Source organism: Dermacentor andersoni, chromosome 6 (assembly GCF_023375885.2).
Source record: "Dermacentor andersoni chromosome 6, qqDerAnde1_hic_scaffold, whole genome shotgun sequence".
NCBI classification, from domain to species: domain Eukaryota; kingdom Metazoa; phylum Arthropoda; class Arachnida; order Ixodida; family Ixodidae; genus Dermacentor; species Dermacentor andersoni.
This window is the reverse complement of record NC_092819.1, coordinates 164,162,694-164,177,364: the sequence shown is the minus strand read 5'-3', so window position 1 is coordinate 164,177,364 and position 14,671 is coordinate 164,162,694. Positions and strand designations below refer to the sequence as shown.

General features: G+C 46.8%; 1 protein-coding gene and 1 pseudogene across 5 annotated transcripts in view; both read left to right on the top strand.

Annotated features, from left to right (window-relative positions):
• The window catches only part of LOC126523684 (probable enoyl-CoA hydratase), a 92,692-nt gene that overhangs the window by 37,923 nt on the left and 40,098 nt on the right, over nucleotides 1-14,671 (top strand). For 4 of the 5 annotated variants that reach the window (XM_055066841.2, XM_050172286.3, XM_050172287.3 and 1 more), the window contains exon 4: nucleotides 11,916-12,054. In XM_055066841.2, coding sequence (XP_054922816.2) covers nucleotides 11,916-12,054 — 139 coding nt within the window. The remainder of the gene's footprint in view (nucleotides 1-11,915; nucleotides 12,055-14,671) is intronic. The other variant, XM_055066840.2, reaches the window with a different exon arrangement.
• Nucleotides 1,296-4,957, top strand: LOC129382710 (tigger transposable element-derived protein 6-like; annotated as a pseudogene).

Sequence of the window (14,671 nt, the reverse complement as noted above, 5' to 3'; positions counted from 1 at the left end):
GACGATGCAGTTGAGAGTAGTTCTCAGGATGGCGAGCTCCGTAGCTCAAGAGAAGACAACTGCATTGTTCAGGTATTGGTGCGGCTCTCCGCCAGTCTAGTTAGCCAAGAGAGGGGTGATTTAGTTATTAATCACTCAGACTGTGCGGGTAAGATACCGATCCGGGCCGACGAAATGTGTAACGGCCAGCACGAGGCGCGAGAGTACGGCATGAAAGGAAATGCTAAGAGAAAGCGCCGTAAAACGAAGCGCGCTAAAGATCGAAATGCGGTGACTAATGTAGCGCCGCCAAAGACGGCGAGAGACCCAAGAGGGCAGGGCGCAAAGAAAAGAAAGGTGCGGTCGTCACTGACGATGTTGACGCATCGAACACGTTCGAGCCGCCGGTCAAAGGGGGACCAAGAAGCATGTTCTTCACGGACGCAGACAAAGGGCACAGGGCAGTTAAATTCCTCGTCGTTCCGTCGTTCTCTTCGAAGCTCAGTGTGCAGTATGAAGAAGCGCAAGGTGGCAAGACGAGACCAGGTGGGGAGTAGCGACGCGGTCAATCGAGGTCGTGATGAAAACGGGGCGCCAGGACGCAAATTGGCAGGGGACTATAACGTCTTGAGGGAGCTGATAGTCAGTCAGCTCTTTCGTTGTTCCTCGGTAGCCAGAGTAGCTTTCGGACCGCGACCACCTCGAGTACAGCTCAAAGTAAGAGTCAGACGTAAGCGTTTGGAACGGGAGGCCAAGAGAGCTTTCGTAGAAGTGAAACGTGATTTGCTTTATTTTTTGAGCATCGGATAATTTTCGCGATTTAAGTTTCTTTCAATATGAAAAAGTATGAGCTTTGTTTATGTTTTGTTTGAGAAGCTCCGAGAGTTGAAAGACACGTTTTAAGTAAACATGTAGGTAGTATCGCGAGGTGTTCATTAATAAGTATACAGTCCAGCCCACTTATAACAGCCGCAGATATAACGAACGCTCGCTTAGTACGAACGAGGGCGGTGCTACCGTCAAAATATATATTGGGGCAATGGCACAGTGTCTCGCATAGAACGAACTGTTGTGGCCTCAACACTCGGTTAGAGCGAACGCGAAGCTGTCGGGCCCCTGTAGTCGGGCCCCTGTAGGGAAGAACAGCAAGTTGCGCATAACCGTTCTTCTGTGTGTCACGGCAGTGACCGGCGGCTGTCTTTTGTCATTGGCAAGTTACGTAAGCCGCGATGCTTTGGAAGCTACGTGCCCGTACGCTACAGGAACAATACAAAAGCCTGGATGAGTCGTGACTTACCGTATTTACACGATTGTAAGTCGACCCCTTTTTTTAAATTTGACAGTCTGAAGTTGGGGGGTCGACTTACAATCGAAACCGAAACATGGCCCCGCCAAAAAAAGAAGCAATACCAACGGGAGCTACAACGTAGTTACAATTTTATGTTTGCTCTATGGCCCTACCCGTATCTTTTCGTTATCCCGCGTGTTTGTTCGCTTTTCGGAAGGGTTTTTCAACATTTTTGAGAGTCTTACAGTCTTCCGTGCTTACAGTGCATGCAACACTCATGGGGGGTGTCGATAGTTGACGGAAGCGCCGCTGTTCCAATTTGCGGCGGCACCCTCAGAACGGCGCCGCTTGCGGGCAGTATCGGAAGTTCATGGAAGAGCAGACACCGCTCGCGGGTTTCTCTTTCTCTCTTTAAAGCACGACCGGCTTTATTACAAGTCGGTCGTGGTTTAAAAGCATTGGTATTGGTTTGACGCATTCCACTTGACTGCCGGCTACGTGCTACTTCTATGCTTCCCCAGTCGTCATGAGTGCTCCAGGCCCACTAATCGTTCGGCACTTGTTCACAGCAGCGTTCAAGAGGGCTGCCATCCTTTACGCCGAAGAAACAAATCACTGCGCAGCGGGCCGCAATTTCGATGTTTCTAAACGGGTGGTGCGAGAGTGGCGACTGCAGCGAAGCGAAATGTGTGACGGCAAGTGAGAAATTTCCCACGTGCCGAAGTCTGGACGCTTTCCGGAGCTGTAGGCTAAGCTTGCGGCGTACGTCGCTGAAATGCGTGATCGGTCCCTGCCAGTGAAGTGCGACGTGGTCATGAAACAAGCCCGGACCTTCGCCTTAATTGTAAGGTTCTGCTCCGCCGTGAGTACAATGAGTGGCTGGCGGCAGAAGACTGCGAAATTACGCCAACCGGACCTGTCAAAAGAGCCTCCCTGACGGCTGCGTGTGGCTGGGTGCATTTGGCGTGGGCTGCTGTTCTGCAAGATGTCCTGGTGCGGTCGTTTGCCAAATTTGAAATTTCGCTGGACCACGACGCGCTGTGGGACCGCAGCAACGATGACGATGGCAGCACTAGTGAAGACGAGTAGTCCAATGACCATGTCAGCTACTAATAAATTTTCGTTATCGAATGCGCCCTCGGGTATGCTCTCTGATTTTTTTTTTTTTTTTCCGGTCAAGCGATATGGGGGGGTCGACTTACATTCGAGTCGACTTACAATCGTGTAAATACGGTATTTGCCGAGTGGCTTGTCGAGTTCGACCGCGACATGGCACGAAAAAACAGGAAGGTCCTGCTCGTGCTGGATAACTGTGCGGCGCACCATGTGCAGCCTTCCTTGAGTGCGGTGACAGTGCTCTTCTTGCTTCCCAATGCAACCTGCAAAATTCAGCCGCTGGATATGGGCATCATTCATGCGTTCAAGGTGTGCTACCGGCGGCGCGTCATCCAACGCTTGTTTATCGCGATTGATGCTGCCATGCCAGTTCGCATCAGCTTGCTTGCCGCCGTGGACATGTTGAAAGCGGCGTGGATGGAACTCACCGCGGAGTGCATAGAAAATTGCTTCCGCAAGGCGGGTTTTGTGGGCCCAGGCACCGAGGACGCCATAGACCACCCACCGGAAGGCCGGTCGCACGAGGACTTGTGGCAACGCGTCGTTGACACGCAGCTGGCTGGACCTGACGTTGCCTAGGACGATTTCGTTTCTGCTGATGACGACGCCGACATTGCGGAGCCATGCACTGACGAAGCTATTGTGCGTGAAGTGCGAGCCCTTCCTGACTGCCCAGAGACCGACGAGGACGATGACGAGGATGCTGCTCTACCGCCGGTTGCTGTGAACGCTTCAACCGCGATCGGTTACATCGCGTCGCTTAAGGAACTCGTGTGCAGCAGAGGCCTTGGCGATGAACATATTACCACGCTGGAAAAATTAGAAACGGCAGTGATGCGATCAGCTTTGAAGAAGCAGACATGCATCACGGACTTTTTTCAAAAATAAATTGAACTTTCGTCTCGCTTGCTCTTTTTTTCCCGTATTATAGGTGGTCCACTTAGTACGAACTTTGGATACAACGAACAAATGCCACGTGACGATCAAGTTCGTTATATGTGGGCTGGACTGTATAGGCTCCTTTTTTTGTGTGTGTGAGTAACCTGAGTGTCAATGTTAGCGTTGAGAGGCCTGTGGTAACGCGCGTGCGTTTTAGTTAACTTTCTTTTTTTTATGTGTTTTTTTATTTTCTAAGGTTAAGCGCGTAGATTTTCAGTAAGTGCGTGATTTGCACTGAGAAGCGTTCTTCGTACCATTAGCGCATGTCCTGTGTGGACGGAGTGAAACAGATTGTTAATGACTTGGTTGCTTGTGTATGTTTAGGGCGGCCGTATTCTGACTTCTCTAGTACAAGTGCGTAGGACGAGTTGTTAGAAGACACATTTGTTTAAAGGTTCCTCTGTGTTGCGTAACTTACGCAAGTTTGGTTGTTTGTTTAAGGAACGTGTCCTGTGTTGATTAAAGGAACAAATGTGAGTAAGCGTCGCAACTACGCATTTCGAATAGAGACGACAAAGCTAGCGCGATTGTATTTGCGTACCTGTGGAGTTGGCCAGACGGTTCAGTGGCAGCAGTACATGAGATAAGTATGCCACTGTGATAGGATAAGAACAGGCTGTTCGCGAAGTTAGGCTGCTTAAGTTATGTTTGGGTATTGGTGTTTGAGAGCCTTCGGTTTAATTCGGTGTAAACCTTTACTCTTGTGCAGCGCGACGGTTGGGTTTGGTTGAACTCAAGAGGAACGTGAACGCTCGCTTTGGTGGCACAAAAATTTTGGGGCAAAATTTGGGGTTTTCCAGTTGAGTGACTTGCATTGAAATCGTGATAGGAGGCCTGGTGGATTAACAGCTGATTCCGGGCGTTTGCACGCTGAGTGGTATTGTGTTGCCGGATCGACTCTTCTGTGCCAGTTGTTGTGAGATAGTTGAAGGCATTCCAAGTACGCAGGGGTTGCAGAGAGCAAAGCCATCGTCTTGCTCGCCAGCCATTCTCTTCCTGCCCAGCGGTTGCCAGCACTGGCCAGGCGAGATTTTCCGGGCCATGGAGGAGCTGTTAGGAATGGCCGTACGGGGTGGCAACGTGCCAGATATTTCAGCCTGCTGCACGTGTTTCTAACCAACCGGACGGGGTGCACTTCAGAGAACTGCGAATAACCGGCAGCCACGTGGCGTGGGGTCAGCTCAGGAATGTGCTACCCGCCAGCGCCACCCTTGACGGAGCAGAGTTCTACGAAGCCCTCTGACGTCGGCTCTGGACCTTTACACCTGTGTGTGTGTGCAACACAAGTATGTGAGCCCGCCTCCTCCAAAAGGGCGGGTCATCTTCGGTGACGTCGAACGGTGGCGTCGAACGATGACTGGACGAACGTTTCCGTTCGCTTGGAATCAAGGGGTGGGGCAAGTGCTTATAAGCAGCGTTTGTCGGCTGCTGAGTGTGCTCGTCGTCGGGAGCTGAGTGCTCGTTGTGTGCTCGTCGTAGTGAGCCGAGTGCTCGTTGTCATGCTCGAGATGTACTAGTGAGCTGTGTGCTCGTAAGCTGTTTGCTGTATGCATCGTCTCGCGTGCTCCATTTGGGAGTCACGCTAGACTGTCAATGTATCTTGCTTAATATGTAAATACTGCAAATAAATCCTGTTCACCGAGTTCCTCTCTACGACCGTCAACTCCTTCAAATGGTGGCAGCGGCGAGATCGTCCGACGACTCCTACATCTGTTTGACAGCGGTGGGAACGTCCGACAAATCTAATAATACAGTTTAGTAAAGCAATGAAGGGGGCTAGTTGGTGAACGTTCATGGTTATATTGCGCTCAGTTTTACAAACACGATATTAAGGAAGGAAGGACAGGACGTGGACGGATGTAGCGCAAACTACCAACTGTTTAATACTGTTAAAGAACGCGCTTATATACAAGGAGATATGGAGCGGGGGGGGGGGGAGGGGTTACATATAAGATACGACAAGGTGACGACGTGTGATCATAGTTCGGGTCAGGCATACATTGTTCACATGCACCCGTTCGCCCTGGCAAACTCGACCTCAGCTTTGATAAGCGCGATGGACGGGGTGCTTACGCACATCTCTTTTTCTTTAGCTATCGCAAGCGCCTCCCATATTTCTCGCTCCGTTTTTGTTTTTGATGTTCCAATGACTGTGGTGCTTTCTATTAGCGGGGAGCATTTGCATTGTTTGCAATGTGCGGCCAAGTTGCTAGGTGCTGTCAGAAGCTGACACGTGTATTTGTGCACGTGTATGATAGGTTACGGGAGCACAAATACACGTGTCAGCTTCTGACAGCACCTAGCAACTTGGCCGCACATTGCAAACAATGCAAATGCTCCCCGCTAATAGAAAGCACCACAGTCATTGGAACATCAAAAACAAAAACGGAGCGAGAAATATGGGAGGCGCTTGCGATAGCTAAAGAAAAAGAGATGTGCGTAAGCACCCCGTCCATCGCGCTTATCAAAGCTGAGGTCGAGTTTGCCAGGGCGAACGGGTGCATGTGAACAATGTATGCCTGACCCGAACTATGATCACACGTCGTCACCTTGTCATATCTTATATGTAACCCCTCCCCCCCCCCCCCCCGCTCCATATCTCCTTATATATAAGCGCGATCTTTAACAGTATTAAACAGTTGGTAGTTTGCGCTACATCCGTCCACGTCCTGTCCTTCCTTAATATCGTGTTTGTAAAACTGAGCGCAATATAACCATGAACCATGAATAATACAGACTCCCTAAGTGTTTGTGATGGCCTTGATATCATTCTGTAAGCACAAAAATCCAGTAATTAATGAACTCTATCCCGCGCTGTATAAAGCTTACATATCTAACCAGCATGTCATCATATGCTGGGTGCTGGGTCATAGGGGCATCGAAGGTAACGTTCTGGCGGACCAGATGGCCATGCCAGTTGCATCGCATTCTGTTAATCCTACCGCTGCAGTCCCTGTCACAGATCTGAGTCCCTTCTTGCGCAGGAAACTGCGGAACTACTGGCAACGCTTGTGGGATGTGGAAACAAATAATAAGCTGAACGTAATAAAGCCGCAATTAGGTTTCTGGCCTTCTGCAAAAAATTATGCCGAACAGATGTCCTATTTGTCGTCTTAGTATAAGACACACATTTGCCACCCATAACTTTTTACTTACTGGAAATGAACCTCCAACCTGTGGTATATGCAGGGAGGAGCTGACCATCCTCCTCATCCTCCTGGAATGTCGGGAAGCCGAATCTGAGAGAAACATTATCCCCTAGCATACCGGCAGCACATCCCCCTTCATCCTGTAATGTTACTCGGCGCAGAACCGCTCTTTGACACCAACGCAGTCCTAGGTTTCCTGAAAGATGTTGTGTTGCATGTTATTATCCCCATACATTCATAGCGCATCCTCTCTTGAGAGGATGGCCCTGTGATAGTTGTTTCGTATAGCACATGCCTCTAGGCCCTTGTGTTTCAAGGGCTCTGGCGATACAGTAGTGCTCTAGCCAATTTTAACATCTCACATATTTTGTGTATACAGTAGACTCTCAATAAACGGAACTCCAAGGGACCGAAAAAAATTAGTTCCATTTAACAGGTTTTCGTTTGCTGAGAGAGATGTGCAGAAGTGCAGATTTATGTGCGTGCACTCTTAATACCATTTTATGGAACTCTAAGCACTAGAAGGTGAATGTACCTGATAAGTTTTTAGAAAACTGCAAGAGGTTTTGGTACAGCACTCACAAAGTTTATTTGGCAACAATTAGTCACTGTGCACTAAAATATGCACCAATTTCGCTTTGTTTGAGTCCTTGGAACTGCATCTCTAGGATTGTTTTTTCCATGGCACTTAAGCTTTGAACACACATTTCAAATCCTGGTTCCTTCAGAAAAAAAATTTTTGAGATACTGCACAGCTGTTTCTGCTCCTTGAAGTGTGGTAGGCTCCACGGCAGCTACCCCTTCGATTCTTCTTCTGGCTCACTTTCTTCTTCATCACACACCTCAGCAACAATACTCTCCACCGTGTTTTCAGGGCAAGTCACAACATCACCATCGATGTGCATGTACTCATCAAAGTCCAGATGGATTTCCTTTTAAGCACACTGCTCTACTACCTCCTGCCTCTCAAGGGCATCTTTACCGTCACATTCAGGCAAATCCTGCAAGTCGGATGCCTGGTCACTCGAGAAAAATCCCGCGTGCCTAAAGCAATTTGCTATGGTATTAGCAGTCAGCTGCCTCCAGGCATCGGCAATAAGATGAATGGCGCCAAGAATGTCCACCTTGTACTCCTTATTCTGGTTCATACACACCAGCATGCTATGCAGGAGACCCTTGCGTAAGCGGGCTTTCAGGGCTTGAATAACTCCCTGATCCATGGGCTGCAACAGTGCCGTGGTGTTGGCCGGGAGAAACTCAAACTGAATCGACTTCAGTCCTGTTACAGTCCCATGTCCAGGGTAGTTATCAACAAGGAAAAGTACTTTCCTCTTCTGCCACGAAAATCGCACATCCTCAGTGTGCAGCCATTTGTTGAAAAGGGCTTGCGTCATCCACGCTTTTGAGTTTGACTCGTAAGTCACGGGCATATTAGTTATGCCCTTAAAACAGTGAGGGTTTTTCGATTTCCCGATCACAAGCAGCTTCAACTTGTCGCTGCCCAACATGTTCGCTCCTACAAGAACAGTCAGTCTTTCTTTGCTCAGTTTACCACCTGTGCATTTCTCACCTTTAAAAGCCATCGATTTCGTTGGCAGGAGCTTAAAAAAAAGCGTGGTTTCATCCACGTTGTAGATGTCATCGTCCTTGAATTGACGCATAATCTCTGGAAGCCGCCCTGCGCGCCAGTTGCGACATGCTGTCACATCAGCTGCTGCAGCTTCTCCTGCAATGGTGCGGAAAATGAGGCCGTTTCTGTCTTTAAACCTTGTCAGCCAGCCCTCACTGCACAAGAAGTCTGTTACCCTGAGTTGAAGGACAAACTCTTCTGCCTTGGCACGAATTAGTGGTCCGTTGATGGGAATGTTCTGGCTCCGGGCTCTCCTAAGCCACAACACGAGACACTTCTCTAGTTCTTCGTGGTCGCCTTGTCGCAGATGCTTCCTCTGGGGCCCGAATCGCAAACTTTCGAAGACATCCCGTAGCTTCTCCTTGTCGTGCAGGATCCTCGTTAAGCTGCTTTTCGAGATGCCGTGCTTCGTTGCGAGCGCTGACTTCATGTAAGAGCCACTTTCGAAGTCTCAAGGATAATGTCCATCTTTTCTAACGTAAGCGTATGGTGTGCACGCTTCTGTGCCGCCATTGAAACAACAGAGGCTAGGCCTCAACTTCGCGAGCGCTTACAAGCCACCGATGTACGAATGGCACCACGACGGCACGAATGAGGTGGCGGGGGCTAAGCCCTGTAACCTCGGCGACTTGAGCTGACGAACGACTAGAATAAGAACTGCGCTAACACAACACAAGAACTGCTCATTCGTTGCACAAACACGGCTGACTACCAACGAGGTGAGGCTTACGACTAAAAACAAGAAACAGCCGAAACCGGAAGAAACTGACAATGGGTCTGCCAAGAAGTTTCATTTTCGGTTCCGTTTACACGGTGACGCGTAAATTTTAGTTCCGATTACTGAAAGTTTTTTTACGTTATGTGAATACAAAACCAACCAAACTACAGGCAACTGTTCCGTTTAAGTGGCAATTCCGTTTAAGCGATTTCCGTTAATCGAGATTCTACTGTAGTATCATTTTTTCGCGATGCATTTTAGTGTTCATAGTACATAGTGTGCATAGTCATTAGTGATTGCCATAATCTTATTACACGTAGATTTTATCTAATTTTCATCAACTCTTCTAGGCCCCTTTACAGCCATGTTAAATTAACTTTACAGAACTCATCAGTCCACTGCGAAACCATTAACACTAGCATGGCACTCTTTGGCCATACCTGACCCTTGCGCCATTAACCATCAAACATTCATTCATTCATTCGTTATGAGCAAGCACACACATTACAGAAAACGCGACTCTAACCCAACTTCAGACTACAGCAATACTGTGCAAAGCACAATAGCGGAGCTCCTGTCCCGGGAACTAATCACGCAATCTCAGTATCACTTCATGATGCCCAAGAACAAAGAAGTAGGCCATTTTTATCTTCTTCCTAAAATATATAAAGTTCCTGTCAAAGAAATATTTACAGCAGAAATCCCAGGTCAGCCTATTGTGTCTAATGCAACACACCTACCAAGTCACTGTCTAAGTTCCTAAATCAACACCTTCCAAACATCCCCACCACACTCCCATGTTTTGTTCAAGACACGCTGCACTTGCTTCGAATTATCCACGGCATCAACGCCAACCAAATCCTTTCCGACCGCACAATTCTAGTCACTTTGGATGTTGCTGCCCTTTACTCTAACATACCCATGAGTGAAGGAATTGAAGCTGCATCGAAATCCCTTGCAAGCAATCCCCAAGCATGTGCTCCTGAAGTTTACCTGTCGCTCCTTAAGTTAGTTCTCGCGCTCAACTATTTCGAATTTTATTCTATTCACTACCTGCAAACTTTCGGCACTAGCATGCTCCTACGTATGCGAACATTTTCATGGGACACCTTGAAGCAGACTTGTTGAAATCCTACCCTTTAAAACCTCACGCCTATCTTCGTTACATTGACGACATATTTATAATATGGGAACTCGGCACAAGCATGTTAACCAACCTAATCAGCCATTTCAATTGCGTTCACCCGAGTAATAAATTTACTGTTCACCACTCTCCTAGTCAAATCAACTTCCTCAGCGCGACGGTCTATATAGAAAATGGAAAACTGAAAACAACACTTTACCGGAACCCTACGGATAGCCAGCAAAATTTAGATTACAGCAGTCATCACCCGCAACACTGCAAGCAAGGAATTTTTGCCGGACAAGCAAAATGGATAAGAAAAATCTGTAGCCGAGACAACGATTATATCCACCACCTAAATGACCTTAAAACAATGCTAGCAGAAAGAAACTACCTACAAGTTGCTCTCGACAGAGCTTATGATGTTGCGTCAAGATTGGAAAGACAGTAAGAATTAGATAAGAAACCGCCTACACCAGAATGTGACAGACCGACAGCATTTGTAACAAAATATTCTGATTTACTTCCAAACATAAACAACATCCTAAGAAAATACCACCCAATATTATCAAATAACGAGCATCTGTTGATGAACATCATTCCCCCATAATAAAAGCATGTTGTCGCCCCAGGTGCAAAACCTGCAGGCACCTTCAAAGTGACATTAATATTAAAAGCACTGCAAATAGTTATACACACGAAGTCAAAACTAGCCGTACTTGTACAAGTTCGGATGCGATATATGCTTGAATGTTCCTTCTGTAAGAAACAATGTATCGGTGAAACTGGACAATCAAGGAACAACATATTAAATGGACATCGCGCGGGCCCAGCTAAAAAGCTTCCCAAAGTCATTGCCGAGCATTTCAACCAACCAGGTCATAACTTTGATGAACTTAAACTCTACATCTTACAGTCAAATTTCCGTTCTGGACAAGATAGAAAATACAGAGAATCATACCTTATCCATAAGTTCAAGACATTGCAACCAATAGGCATAAACGTTTCAAAGGGAGCTTTAGAATCTATTCGCTATGCTAAATTTCAAGCTATAGACAACAACATTATGTTTGGTTGCTTAGTGTTCTTTCTTTTTCTTTCTTTCCTCTTTTTCTTCTTTTTATTTATTTATTTCTTTCATTTCAGTATCTTTTATATATTTTTTTTCATGAGCACCGGTTTCTGCCGCTCCTTCTATTATCTCTTTCAGGGACATGATAGCCGACAACCACCAGACCACCAGCGAAGCAGGTAATAGAGGGGTGCTGTGCACACCGTTGACACACGGCCGTTGAAACGTAGCTGACAGACAGCCGCGTCACCGGCCTTGTGCACAGCACTTCTTTATTCTCAATTCTACACCCTCACCACTAACACCTCTTCGCTTTTTGGAGCTCCCACCCGCCTAACCCTCTCTCCCCTTAAGAAGAACCCCACCTATATATACTGTGCCGAGGATAGCATATGTCGCCTTGAAAAAGACAAGTCCACTTGTTAAAACGTTGGCTCCCGCTTTCACCTTGTTCTCGTTTTATTCATCTTCCATCTCCCGCCTTCCCCCTGTTTTCCTTTAATCGTGTTCAGTGATATTGAAGTGAGTTAGTGTCAACATGTCATCTCTTAGAATAATTTGAAACTAGTGTGCATTGCTTGCTTCAGTGACCTTGAACGTCGTCTTGGATTGTGTATGGTGCTAAAGATAAAGAATAGTTTGTGTGACGTATTGAAAAGACAGATACCGATACATGTCTTGCCGAATTTGTCATGATACAGAAACAAGATACCTAGAGAGTATCTTAAGATAGTACTATATAAGATACATGTATCTTCGATATTGCCTAGACCTGAGTTGGGTGCTGTCAGGCATAATTCCAACATACTTATAGTGACCGCTGATTTCTTAGATATGAGAAGTATTCCTGTACTTTGGTCCCAATTTAACAGTGCGCTATGTACTACAATGTCTTGTCCAGTGCGTTCCGGAGACAAGGAAGCCAACGGTCGCCGCGGTGAGTGGCTATGCAGTTGGTGCAGGCATGGAGCTGGCCCTGTGGTGTGATTTGCGGGTAGTTGATGAGACAGCTGTCATGGGCCTCTTTGGACGGCGCTTTGGTACGCTGCATTTGCTCTGTGTATGCACAGTTTAGGGCGAGCAATGGAACGATGCCTCCAAAGTAATGAGTGCTATGTGCAGCAACCTAACATGCTTGGTCCACTGTTCACAGTGGCATTGCACACGTATTGGGTATGTTTGCTTAACATGTTGAAGGTGCTTTCAATGCCCCCTTAACTTAACTCAATATATGGCCTTGGGCTGTCTGCAGTTGCCTGTGTTGGTTGATTGGGCTCGTTTGTGTTTGCTATGGCATACACTTTTTTGTGTACTTATCTGCATCTCCAACCATTTTTCTGCCAACTTGGGTGGCCACTGGACAGTCCATGGTCTAATAAAGAGAGCATCGAGCCGCTGTGCCGGAAGAACCAGGTTCGAAACCAGCTGTCGGTGGTTGCTGGGCATGCGCCACTATTCAGTGAACATCTTTGACGCCAGCTTGGTTCACTGCTGGGTTGAATGCCTGAGAGACATCTAAAATGGGCTGACATAAAGCTGGTAGAAAAACACTAGGTGCACCTTTCTTTTGCATTACTAATTTTCTTTCTTTTTTTTTTTTCACATTTGCTCCACACCGTGGGTGGGATGCACGAGCTGCGCTTTTGTGACATTTAAACAGTGAAGTTGGATTCACCTCTGAGGGCGTACATATAATTGGAAATGAAGCATGTCCGGCAAACCTTCGTTGTAAATTTTACTTGTGCAGTCCGGTATGCACAGAAAATTGTGCGTCCACAGCGCAGCAAAACTGGGAAGGACTGTGCTCTGCACACCCACTAATTTTAAAATTTTTGCTCCAAGCAGCGTCTGTGACTGCCGCCGCGGTGCCCCCTCGTGGTGCTGTGGTTGATCTCAGGTGACGATCATTTTGGAGGTGGTTCTGCTCTCGTGAGGCTCGGCACCGGACATGTCGAAGTATGCGGCTAACAGTGCACTTGCTCTGTAGGAAGTTAGCACGCTTGGCACAGTGTCAAAAACAGTGTCATCGTGTCACAGTGGCACAGTGTCATCGTTGGTTGCATACGCAAATGCGTCCGGTGACAGGTGTAGGGCGCTGCTGAGAGAAAACGCCGAGAGAGACTGCAATGAGATGGCAATGAAAGGGCAAAGACAGGAGGCAGTTGAGCAACGTGAACAGGGGAAAGGGAGACGAACAGTGAAGAGGCAGCAAAGGCTTGGGAAGGATTAAGGTGACTAGGAGGTAGCCTGGGAATCAGTCGGAGCATGCGAAGGAGTGCTCTCCCCTTCCTGACAGAGGGGACGGTGCCGCAAAAAAGTTGGTAGCACTTCTCGTGCATCCAGGTTCGCAATTTCGTGGGTGTCGTATCAGATGGGATTTGTGTAATCTTTTTTAATGCATTGTCTCTATGGGGAGTCCAAGAGGACTGCACTAATTCATAATAAAACCTGGAATGTTGCAAAATCTGGGGATGTATAACCAGGATTCCACTTATTTATTTATTTATTTCAGATACCCTCATGGCCCACAGGGCATTATTGAGGGGAGTGGTACACACATTTCAATAAATTTGTACAAAAGGAGACAACGCATATATATAAAACATATATATATATACCGGAACAAATACATAATTCACAACCCGGAACATGAAGTGAGTTCAAAATTATACAATTACCAAGAAACGCTAAGTCACGCACAGAAAAGTTGAAAATTGCAAAACGCCACCATTAGCACAAACATGAACACAGCAAATCTGGGGGGAAAATACAGAAGGATGCGCATGATAACGAGAAAAATGCAAATGGAACCAAAGCTATGGCAAGCTATAATATGTTGATAATTTCTCCTTAAATTCATCAAAATCTTTCGAAAGTGCAATATCCCATGGTAGCTGGTTCCAGTCCAACGATGTTTTTGGAATGAAAGAATTCCTGCAGGATGTTGTACGGCACTGTGAAACACCAACTTTGCATGGATGATCTAAGCGGGATGAAACATATGTTGGCGGCGTGAGTAATGTACCTTTAAGGGTGGAATTCATGTGGTAAATTTTAAAGAACTGACACAGGCGTGATATTTTTCTGCGCGTTGAGAGAGGGGTTAGTGACAATGTGTTTTTCATTTCTGTGACGCTGGACAAACGATCATAGTTACGAAAGATGAAACGGGCTGCTCTGTTCTGTACGGCTTCGAGGGCGTCAATAAGAGAGTTAGTGAAAGGGTCCCATACTGAGTTAGCATATTCTAATTTGGAGCGGACAAGCGATTTGTACAGAAGAAGTTTAACATGTGTCGGGGCTAAGGAAAAATTCCGTTTCAGATATCCAAGCATGCGGTTAGCGGACGCGATGATAGAAATGATATGTGCCTTCCAAGCTAGGTTTGACGTTATAATGACACCGAGGTATTTGTAAGATGTTACCGGTGTTAGCAGGGAAGAACAAATAGTGTAGGGAGCGGGGCACGGATTGACGCGACGCGAAAAACGCATTACTTTGCATTTAGTATCGTTAAGTGTCATCTTCCATTGTGAACACCAGTTAGATATAGTAGCTAAGTCTTCCTGGAGTAGTACAGTATCATTAGTATTTTTTATTTCCCGGTAAACCACACAGTCATCCGCAAAAAGTCGCACTGTGGATGTTACGTTGTTA